An 11,360-nucleotide genomic window follows, 5' to 3' on the forward strand; every position below is an offset into this window, starting at 1 on the left:
CTCTGGGATTTTTTCTATTTAAACCGTCGTACTGAATTTGTAGACGGGCCCAACACTGAACTTGGTGGTGTCTCCATTCAGAAAAGGAAGGACGTCAGCTTTCCTCACGCCAAACTTCACAGTCATCCTAAGGATTGGAACCAGACTTGGTTCTACTACAACGATACTTCCCCTGAAGATGAGAACCCTCTGCCGGGTTACCGTGCTCACCGTCTTACCAACACGCACCCACTTCCACAACGGCTGACTACCAAGGAATGGTCCACATATGCTCCACAACTCGCCAAGCTCAGAGCCTTTATGGCTAACAGTCTGACAGGAGTTGATTTTGCTCGTTGCTGGATAACTTGGAGTATTTTACCGTTAAGCCGTCCCTCCAGTTTAATGTGTCAGTACACAGGGGACTTAAAAGATCCTCAATGACACATTGATATTCAGCTAACAGAGGCTGAAGTTACTGAATCTGTTAAGAAGATGTTGGATGAACCAGTGGCTGTCTGCAGCAAAACAGGGCTTAGTCCCTTCTGCGTTTCCAATAAACCGCCGGCTGTAAGACTTACCTTACTCCTGCTTGTACTTGATATTCTTATTCGTGTAATATTTTATATCTTCTGTTAATCTCTTAACAGGGTGACGACCCATTCTAGAAGAAGAAACCACAGGAAAAACCGGCCAAGACCCCTCGACCAAAGACGAAGGTTGTTAAAAGACCTGCCAAGAAAAAGGCAGCTGAACCCATCGGGTTAAACCTTGATGACAACCTTGATGACTCGGACGCAGAGGTAGAACTTGACTCTCTTGGTTCATTTTTCATACACCTCATTGACAATAATCATTATCAGGATGACGCCGAAGGCAGCCAAGCTGATGATGCAGAGGTAATTATCCTTTCCTCTGGTTCAGATCCTCTGCCAACACAAAAAATCCATAAAGCAATCCAGAAAGTAAGATTTTCTCACCCCCTAGCTCACTTGGACCCAAACTTTCTTTTGAAGAAGCAGCAACACGAAGCTCGCCGCACAACCCGACATGGTGGCCAAGTAGTCACTTTGACCGGTTAACGAACACGCCGGAAGCGTCGATCTGAGGTCTCAAACACTTCCGATACTTCTTATCCCAAGGCGGGTTATTTCCGACAGCCTCTTAATCCATCCGATTCAAATTATCAGGGAACACCTCTTTCATCATCCGGCGAGTCTACAGCCACACAGCTTCCCCCACTTAAAACTGTTCCTGGGTAAACACTGTAAACCTACTCCTTTTGACGCCTTATATTTACATGTTATACTGACCTTTATATCTTTTTCTTTCAGAGCCAAGGCCAGACCTAGCAAGAAGGCTCGTGTAGATAAACCGTCTGACGACCATGTGGTTGTTGAACTGGAGGGAACTTCAGAATTGGAAAGAACCAATGTTGATGCCATGCCTGATGATCCACCCCTTCAGGACCATGATTTTGTTGAACCAGCAGAAGTTGATGCAACAGGTCATATTGATAAACCGGCAAGCCCGGTCCCAACTGATAATAGACCGTCAAGTCCCTTTAAGGCTGCTCATGCGTCGACTCCGGTAAAGGCTATTGGTGACAAGGAAGATGATGTTATAATTACTGGTGTTGGCCACACCACCCCTGGCAATCATGTTGCATTGTCAAAACATAGTGCCAAGGAGGAACTCTCTGCTATGGGCAAAGGAAAGTGGAGCACAGACTTGTCAAGCTACGCCCACCTCAACGCCCAAGAACTTCATTCTGGTTTCTTAAACCGTCTATACACAAACCGTGACTACGAAGCCAGTTTAGTGAATCTGATGAAGGAGCGATATGAGGTAACTTCATAACTGTTTCTCTTTTATGTCCAAATTTTTAGTACCAACTCCAGTAGCCCCCAAGGGCTGATTTATGGCGCCCATCTAAACCGGGACTTTGCAATATCACAACTCTTCATGCTTATATTCCAAGGGCCGGTTTATCTTTTGGGATGAACTTGTACTTTTAACTTTATAATATTGAAACTTTCATCAGTGTAGTCCCCAAGGGCTGATTTATCTTTCCAAGCTGAACCGGCACTTTTAACCAGTGTTACTTTGAGCAAACATACATTAGCCCCCGAGTGTCAAGAATAATACTTGTATTGTGCTTGGGACTTGTTAAAAAAATTCTGAGAATCAAGCAAATAGGCATTAGCCCCCAAGTGCCAAGTGTATAACTTGTTATGCGCTTGGGACTTCCAAATTTCATTGCCATCGCATAACATGTTTGTCTCTTATAGGCTAAGCTGAGCAAAAAGGAAGCCCAAACCGCTGACCTGCAAGAAAATATCAAAACCCAGCAAGCAGAGACCTCCAAAGCCAAAGAAGAACTGGCCAGTGCCTTAGCAACCATGGAGAAGCTGAAAGAATCTTTGAAGAAGGAACAGGCAGACTGGGACATAGAGAAAACCACTTTACAAAAGAGAGCCGAAGACGTGGAGGCAGCTCTTAAACCGGTGGTGGAAGAGCTGACCGGTTTAAAGCGGCAGATCAATGCCATGACGGCTGCTGTTTTTGGTAAGTACCTCACCTGAAGCTTTTTCAATATACATTATCTCATCGGTTGCCGATTACTGATGCTTGTAATGACACAGGAACTTGCATTACCCATCTGGTCTCTGACATGCGGATGAAGCTGAAGGCTGCCTATACACTGATAGAGCAGCTATATTCCAGAGCTCAACGGGCCATTTGCACCGCTGTGCATAATAAACCGCCTCCAACCTTAATAAAAGAGATCATTGAGAAGCTTTCTATGTTGCCTGCCCGGTTGGACGAACTAAAAAGATCAGCTGCCAGGTCAGGTGCGCTGACCGCACTAATCCGGGCGAAGGCACGGATACCAGATCTTAAACTGTTAGATATAGGCCGCGGCTACCCTAGCATGAAGGAAGATGGCTCAGAATTTAACAATGATGATCTTCGAAGGCTGACGAGGGAAATGCGCCCCATAGCGAGAAAATTGGCTGATGAAACAGATCTCTCTCATTATCAGCCGGTTTATGATTCTGATCAGAAAAGATATCCTGCGCCGACACATGATGTAGAAGATCTTATTCCGCCAATCCGTAAGCACACCTATGCCCCTGATGTTGACCCCTCAAACCTTATAAGTGACGAAGCTGTGTTCCAAGCCTTAACTGGAATCAATTGGGCAACCATTGACTTCCAGCCACTAGGTAGAGGGGAGGAAGATGCACCAGCGCAGGACGATCCGCAGCCGTCAACTCAGCCTGGTGACGAGTCGTAATCTGGAGACCGGTTTAGCATTCGGCGTACTGCCACCTTTGCCGAAAACAATTATTCTGTTGGGCATTAAAACGCCTTGTAATAGGCTAGTTGAAAACACTTGGTCTGCTATGCCATCATGCATACTTTTTTTGCCTGATATTGTGAATCCACCATGCTTTAGGAGATATTATGTTCATAATCCGTAGCGGTGCTATTTAAATTGTTCCTGCATATAAGAAATTTGAAAGTGTCTGGGCGGTTTATCACCGGACGGGTCATGATGCCCAAACATATGTCCTATGGATTGATAACCAAGGCTATAAAAAGATAATCAAATATGAAAATAAATGTTACCTGTGACATTGAATCACAATGCTGGTTGACCAACTTTTGTAGTGATGGCAACAACCCCAATCATGAGTACTGATAACTCCTTCCACATTGTGTCGGTTTATGATAAAACTGTACTGATTTATGAAAAACACCGGATTATCCGTATGTAACACTGGCGATTTGTAATCGAAAACCAGACCGTGTTAATAAGCACCGGATTTATGCTTGATCATGCACTGACAACTTGTATTTGAAAATTGAACCGGGTCAAGGAACGCCGGTTTATCAAAACCATAATAAATCTCATCAAAAGAGAATTTTTTTTGCAAATAAAAGCATATGAAAACTTTGTACTCGAGGCTTTTCACGGGCTTCCAGGCCCCAAATTCAAGGCTTTTCATGGGCTACAGGCCGCTGAGTTAAACCATTTTACAAAGCCTTTTAAGATGGACCTCAATCTTTAACCAATCGTCGTTTTAACTTTGACAAGTTTAGGGTCTATGAGATTGACTTGTCAAAAGTTTGACGGGTCATACCAGGTTTACCTGGACGTAGTGGCTTACTTAAAAAGGCAGGCTAACCCGGGGTTTTAGGTGTATACACCAGGCTTCCAAGCCATGGCTTGATAGCCTATTACAAGTGTAGATTCTGTGTTCATTGCGAAGCAAAGAATCCCCAAGCAATTTTTTGAGTTGTGCTCAGTGGGTGCCTATGTTTGAGTTGTTCTTTTGCAACACTCTCTTTGGCCCCTAAGTAATTTTCCTTTTGGCTTTGAGCCGATCAAGAGGTGTAGCTATGGTTCGAATATGACCAAGCCCCCAAGTGATTTTTTATATAAAGCTGTATAAGCTGAATCAAGGGGTAAACCGGACTCCGCTTTATGAACAAAAGCCCCCATGTAGCCACACATGATATAAGAAGACAACGGATACCCCGCTTTAGCTGAGGCGTCGGTTTATTATATTGATCATAATATATACATTATCATAACTATGTACATAAGAAGAGCCTGTGGCTCAAGTAATGTAAGGCCGAAGATGAGCTATATTTACGTGAGTCTTTATGCTCTCGAACATCGATAAGGTAGTTGTCGGGTTTCGGGTTCTGGCAGACCCTTGAGGTTCGAACACTGGGGTGTGCGCGGAGATTTCGTCTTCTACCTACCTGCACCCCACCGCCTCACTAAGATCTAAGCTATGGAAAGAACAACACAAGAGACACAGGGTTTATACTGGTTCGGGCCACCGTTGTGGTGTAATACCCTAATCCAGTGTGGTTTGGTGGATTGCCTCTTGGGCTGATGATGATGATCAATACAAGGAAGAACAGCCTCGCGAGGGTCTGTTCTTGGCTGGGGGGATGAACTGCTAGGAGGAGTTCAGTCACCCTTCTCTCTCTCTCTTGCCGCTATGATCTTATCCCTGGTCTCATCTACCTGATCTCATCTCATCCCCCCTCCTCTGGGGGTGGCTAGTCCTATTTATAGGCAAAGTCCCTGGGCCTCTTCCCAAATATTGAGCGGGAAGGGCGCCAAAAATTGGTCCTCGCCTGCCAAAGACTCTGGTGGTGACGCTGGCTTGGGATCCACAATGACTTCCTCCCTGCCGTTGGGTTGGTCTTGGTCTCGTTGCACCGAAACGGGTGCCTTTGCTTGATGCTCTCGCCTGCGCTTGCTCCCTTTGCACCAAAGAGGAAAGGAGGACACTGCGCGGGCTGGCGCCCGCCTGGCACCCTTGGTCGTCATGGCTTGCGTCATGGGCACCTCGTGAGGTACCCCGCCTTGATTTCTCCGCCTCCTCGCGAGCTAGCCTGATGAGGCCGTGCCTGAGGAAGCTCCGTGTCGTCCGCCCCGCGAGGCTTGGCCCCTCGCGAGGGTCTTGGGTCCGTGTTGATGAAGATGGGCCGTGCTGGGCCCCCTTTGAGCCACGCCGCAGGCTGCAGGCAGGCAAGTCTGGGGACCCCCGTTCCCAGAACGCCGACAGTAGCCCCTGGGCCCAAGGCGCGCCCGGACTTGGCCGTGCTGGGAGGCGAAAGGGCAAGAGTGAAGCGCCGCGGGCCCTAACAGCCTGCGGCCTTGGGCGCTGCGTGGCGGTTGATTGGACGTGGGCGTCTCCACTTCCCCACGGCGCCTCGGCAACTGCATGGATCGGACAAGTCCCTGCATGCAAAGCGAGTCATGATTACCTGCGATCGTGGAGGTCGACGATTGGCCTTCGCCGGCTATAAGTACGGAAAGGCACGCGCCCTTCCAGTTCATCCCCCCTTGCCTCTCCTTCTTCTTCAGGCGGCGACTCTTCTAGCGGTGGCCGCGGTCAACCTCCACGCCGTCATACCTACCTGGAAGGTGGTAGCGCGTCTGCCCGTCGTCGCGCCTCGGTGAAGCACGAGAGGGAGTCTGACTGAGCCCCGGAGGCAGCCCGAGTCTTCCTTGCAGGCCGGTGTGAGGCGAGCTGTGCCTGATTTGCTCTTTCTTTTCCTTTTTCCTGCGTAAAAAGACAGTAGCGTGGAGCCCCGCGGGGGCGTGTTTGGGTTATTGCTGTTAATCATCGCTTTGCTTCCGTTATCGTAACTTCAGCTACGTGGCGCGCGTAGATAGTTCCCGGCCCCAGCCATGGGGGGGCGACCGACCCAGGCCCTTTGATCGTGTCGCGGTGCCCGTGGGGCACAGACTGGAGGGGTGCTCCTGTAATGGACCCAGGTCGCGAAACCTTTGAATGACTAGGACGGAAACACTCACGAGGGCGCTCGGCTGCCCCCCTCGCGAGGCCTTGCATAAGAGAAATCGAGGCAGGAGAGTGAAAAGTCAAAGAACCACAAGTCAAAGACGGCGACAGCTTCAACAAAACTTCGAATGAGAATGAACAAGCCAACTGCGGAAAGCAAATGAAAAAGCCGCGTCCAGCACCTAATCTAGTCTTCGACGTCTTCTCACCAGCGCGGAGCTAAGTGCTGCCACTGGGCGTGGGAGGGAGCCCCAGGGCCTGAGGCCAGCGCACCTGAGACTCCAGGGCGTGTACAGCCCCAACTCATTATTACGTGAGAGTGTCACGGGCGGCGAGCTTCACAGGCGTTGGCCTTCTTCACAGGCTCCGGGCCTTTTCCAAAATGTGACAGCTTCACAGGCATTCGCCTTCTTCACAGGCTCCGGGCCTTTTCCAAAACGCGACAGCTTCACAGGCATTCGCCTTCTTCACAGGCTCTGGGCCTTTTCCAAAACGTGACAGCTTCATAGGCATTCGCCTTCTTCACAGGCTCTGGGCCTTTTCCAAGACGCGACAGCTTCACAGGCATTCGCCTTCTTCACAGGCTCTGGGCCTTTTCCAAGATGCGACAGCTTCACAGGCATTCGCCTTCTTCACAGGCTCTGGGCCTTTTTAAGGGTAGAACCTCCGGAGGTGTTGGATGTTCCATGCGTTCTGAACCGGCACCCCCTCCTGAGTCTCCAAGCGCGCGGAGCCAGGCCTGGAAACATGAACAACCTTGAACGGGCCCTCCCACATGGGAGATAGCTTGTGCAGTCCCTCCCTGAGAGAACCCGCCTAAGCACGAGGTCTCCTACCTCGAGAGTTTTGGGGCGGATGTTGCGGCAGTGGTATCGTCGCAGTGCTTGCTGGTACCTCGCCGCTCGCAGCGCGGCTTCTCGGCGACGTTCCTCCCCCAGCACGAGGTCCATCCCCCGCATGGCGTCCTGCTGCGCCTCGTCGAATGCTAGGACCCGTGCGGAGCAACGTCTGACCTCGTGAGGGAGGACCGCTTCGGCTCCGTAGACCAGGAAGAACGGGGTCTCTCCAGTCGGCTTGGTCGCGGTTGTGCGGATGGACCACAGCACGGACTGAAGCTCATCGTACCAACCTCTGCCGCAGGCCTCCAGCTTCTTCTTGAATGTCCTGGTCTTAAGGCCCCTCAGGACCTCTGCGTTGGCTCGCTCGGCCTGGCCGTTGCTTCGGGGGTGCGCCACCGAAGCGTAGCATATCTGCGTTCCAAGGTTAGCACAATATGTTTTGAAGAGGTTACTGGTGAATTGCGAACCGTTGTCTGTGATGATGCGGTTCGGCACCCCGAACCGGCTCACGATGCCCCTGATGAACTTGACCGCGGAACCCGCGGGGATGGTGCGGACGGCTTCTACTTCAGCCCACTTGGTGAACTTGTCCACGGTGACGTAGAGGTAGCGGTAGCCCCCGGGCGCCCGAAGAAACGGGCCCAGGATGTCCAGCCCCCAGACTGCGAACGACCATGAAAGGGGTATAGTCTGCAGGCCTCCTGGCGGCCGATGGATCTGCTTGGCATGGAACTGGCGGGCCTCACAAGCCTTCACCAGTTCGACGGCGTCATTGAGTGCGATGGGCCAGTAAAACCCACTGCGGAACGCCTTGCCGACCAGGGTCCGTGATGATGAATGACGTCCACAGTCTCCTCCGTGTATGTCTTCCAGCAGCTCCTTTCCTTGCTCCCTGGAGATGCAGTGCAGGGATACATCGTTTGGTCGCTTCCGGTAGAGCTCTCCATCCTTGATGCAATATGTCGTGGCCAGCCGTGCCGCACGCTCCGCCTCCTCCTCCTTCTCCGGCAGGGTCCCTTGTGTTAAGTAACTCCGGAGTTCCGTGATCTAGTCCCCCTCCTGAGGCTCCATCATCAGGAGCAGGCATGCTCCTGAGGCCGGGCCACAGACCGGGGCTCCTGAGGCAGGTGGCTGGGGGAGCTCCTCCCGAGGCTGAGCCGTGTTTGACAATGACGGCAGGGTCGAGGGCCTGAAGAGTCACTCCTCGAGGACGCCAGGCTCCTAAGGAAACCGCCTGGACGCCCATTTGGCGATGTCGTCGGCCTCCTGATTGGTGCCACGGGGCACATGCTGCAACTCCAACCCCCAGAACTGCTTCTCCATCATGCGGACCTCCGCAAGGTAGGCTTCCATGTGCTCATCTTTCGGCTCGTACACCTTGTTGGAGAAATTAACAAGGAGCTGCGAATCGCCCTTGATGGTGAGGCGTTTCACCCCCAGGGCAGCTGCGGCCTTCAAGCCCGCTATTAGACCTTCATACTCCGCTATGTTGTTGGAGACCTTTTCACCTTGTTGGAAACAGAGCTGTACAGCGTAGTAGAGCTTGTCCTGAGTGGGCGATATAAGCACCACCCTAGCTCCAGCGCCATGCCTGGAGAACGCCCCATCGAAGTACATGACCCAGCCTTCTGGCGCCTCGCTTCCCGGGGAGAGGGACCGATCCTCGTCGGCCTTGAGGCCTGGTGCCTCCGTCCATTCTGCCACAAAATCAGCTAATGCTGCTCCCTTGATGACTCTGGTCGTGCTGAATTCAAGCTGAAACGCTTGCAGTTCTATGTTCCACTCAGCGACCCTTTCGGCTGAGTTAGGGCTCCTGATCACTCTCTCCAAGGGGTATGACGAGACGACCTTGATGGGGTGACCCTAAAAATAGTGCCGCAGCTTGCGCGAGGCCACCAGTAGCGCGAGGAGGAGCTTCTGAGGCATGGGGTACCGTGCCCTCGCATCCCGCTACACCATGCTGACGAAGTACACTGGGTGCTCAATGAGGTTGGGTGTGTCAGTGCTGGTGGCGCCCTCCGGAGACCATGGCGCCTCCTGAGGCGATGAGGCCTTCGGCGGATGGCTATCTGGGATAGGGGCCTCTTTCACCTCCGGTGCACTCCTCTGCGGCGGCTGATCCTCCTCAGCCGCGGTGGCGGTTTCTGTGGGCCTTCCTTGTCCCTGTTTTGCCTTGTCCCGGGCTGCTGCTGTGGTTTTGATTCGACGCTCCTCCCTAACCGCCACCAGGGCTGCGCTGGCGGAGTAGGGAGTGGCGGCGAGGTAAAGCACCAGGGGCTCTTGAGGGCGCGGAGCCACCATGACCGTAGGGCTGGTCAGGTATCTCTTGAGATCTTGGAAAGCCTTGTCGGCCTCTTCGGTCCATTCAAGGGGCCCCTTTTTCTTCATTAGCTGGAAGAAGGGCAGCGCTCACTCCCCCAACTTGGAGATGAATCGCCCTAGCACGGTCACGCGCCCAGTGAGCTTCTGCATTTCTCTGAGGGTCTTTGGCGGGCTCATGTCCTCGACCGCCTTGACCTTTTCCGGGTTAGCCTCGATGCCTCGGTGGGACACGAGGAAACCCAAGAGCTTGCCTGAGGGGACTCCGAACACACACTTCTCTGGGTTGAGCCGCAGGTTCACTCGTTGAGGCTCGCGAAGGTTTCCTCCAGGTCTTGTATCAGGGTCCTGGCCTCCCGAGACTTCACCACAATGTCATCGACGTAAGCCTCAACATTCTTCCTGAGCTGGGGCCCAAGGTGATGTGCATCAGCCGCTGAAAGGTCGCCCCGGTGTTACGCAGCCCAAAGGGCATGCATGTGTAGCAGTACACCCCACACGGGGTTAGTAAGGCTGTCTTTTCGACGTCTTCTATCGCCATCTTGATCTGGTGATACCCAGAGAAGGCATCCAGGAAGCATAGCAGGTCGCATTCTGCGGTTGAATCGACGATCTGGTCGATGCGGGGGAGCGGGAACGGATCTTGCGGGCATGCCTTGTTGAGGTTGGTGAAGTCGACACACATGCGCTCCTTCCCTCCCTTCTTTGGCACAACGACAGGGTTGGACAACCAATCCGGGTATCGGACCTCGCGAATGACCCCAGCGGCTTCTAGTTTGCGGGTCTCTCGGACGATGAAGGCCTGCTTTTCTGTGGACTGCCGCCTTGCCTTATGCTTCACAGGGCGCACGTTGGGGCACACATTGAGGTGATGCTCGATTACGCTCCTAGGGATCCCCGCCAACTGGTCAGGCTCCCAAGCGAATACCTTCTTGTTCGCGCGCAGGAACTTGACCAGGGTCTTCTCCTGCTCGGGCTCGAGGTTGGCGCCTATGGTGAAAGTGGCGTTGGTGGACCCGTCCTCATCGACGGGTATCTGCTTGGTTTCTGCCTTGTCTTGGGTGAACAACTGTTTCTTCTTGGCGGGTGCAGCCCCCTTGGGCTCGGGGGTCTCCGAGTCGGCGGGCTGTGCCGACGCCGCCGTCTTGTAGGCGAGCTTGAGCACTCGCAGCGCGTCTCCGGTGTCCCCGTGCATGGTGAGGACACCGCTGCTCCCGGGCATCTTCATGAGGTTGTACGCCGGGTGCGTCGCGGCCATGAACTGGGCCAGTGCTGGATAGCCGAGGATGGCATTGTAGGGGAGGCCGATGGGGGCGATGTCGAAGTCGATCGGCTCCGTGCGGAAGTTGTCGTAGGTGCCGAAGGTTACTGGGAGCCGGATCTGTCCCAAGGAGCTAGATGACCCGCCCCCAATGCCTGAGAAGGGCCGGTTGGGTTGCAGCCGTTCCAGGGGTATGCAGAGGAGGCTGAAGGCCTCAACCAAGAGCACGCTGAGGCCCGCGCCGCCATCGATGAGAGTTCTGGTGACGGCCACCTGGCAGATGGTGGGGGTGCACAGCATGGGGAGCGCACCCGAGCAGGCCGAGTTGGAGGGGTGGTCCTCCGATCTGAAGGTCAGACTAGCCTTAGGCGCCGCCCGATCCGGGAGATCCCCCTGCCGCGTCGAAGCGGTGCTGACCCGGCGGATGAACGACTTGATGTGGTGACTTGTAGGCGGCGCCTGCGAGCCGCCCAGGAGGGCCTCGACGACCGGGGGTGTTGGTGTAGCATGGTGGGCGAGGAAGAGGCCGCGGAGCTCCTCCCAAGAGGCCACGGAGGCTACCGGTAGGTGGAGCAGCCATGCGCGCGGAGCGCCAGTCAGGGCCATGGGAAGCTAGTTGGCCAT

At 53.5% G+C, this 11,360-nt stretch overlaps 1 protein-coding gene across 1 annotated transcript; it reads left to right on the plus strand.

Moving 5' to 3' along the window:
• The first annotated feature begins 1,683 nt into the window (after positions 1-1,683).
• On the plus strand, positions 1,684-3,280 carry LOC147978881 (uncharacterized). Its single transcript, XM_087516682.1, has 3 exons — positions 1,684-1,827; positions 2,271-2,547; positions 2,625-3,280. The coding sequence occupies exons 1-3, from the start codon at positions 1,684-1,686 to the stop codon at positions 3,278-3,280; spliced, it is 1,077 nt and encodes a 358-aa protein (XP_087372808.1).
• Positions 3,281-11,360: the final 8,080 nt, after the last annotated feature.

The sequence above is a fragment of the Triticum urartu genome, chromosome 3A (genome assembly GCF_056163025.1).
Source record: "Triticum urartu cultivar PI428250 chromosome 3A, HENAU_Tu73, whole genome shotgun sequence".
In the NCBI taxonomy this organism is placed as follows: Eukaryota; Viridiplantae; Streptophyta; class Magnoliopsida; order Poales; family Poaceae; genus Triticum; species Triticum urartu.

Bases quoted from the DNA above. Each gene is read 5' to 3' on its own strand.
- LOC147978881 (XM_087516682.1), top strand. From the start codon at position 1,684: ATGGGCAAAGGAAAGTGGAGCACAGACTTGTCAAGCTACGCCCACCTC. The intron at 1,828-2,270 runs GTAACTTCATAA...TGTCTCTTATAG, and splicing joins TGATGAAGGAGCGATATGAG to GCTAAGCTGAGCAAAAAGGA. The intron at 2,548-2,624 runs GTAAGTACCTCA...GTAATGACACAG, and splicing joins CATGACGGCTGCTGTTTTTG to GAACTTGCATTACCCATCTG.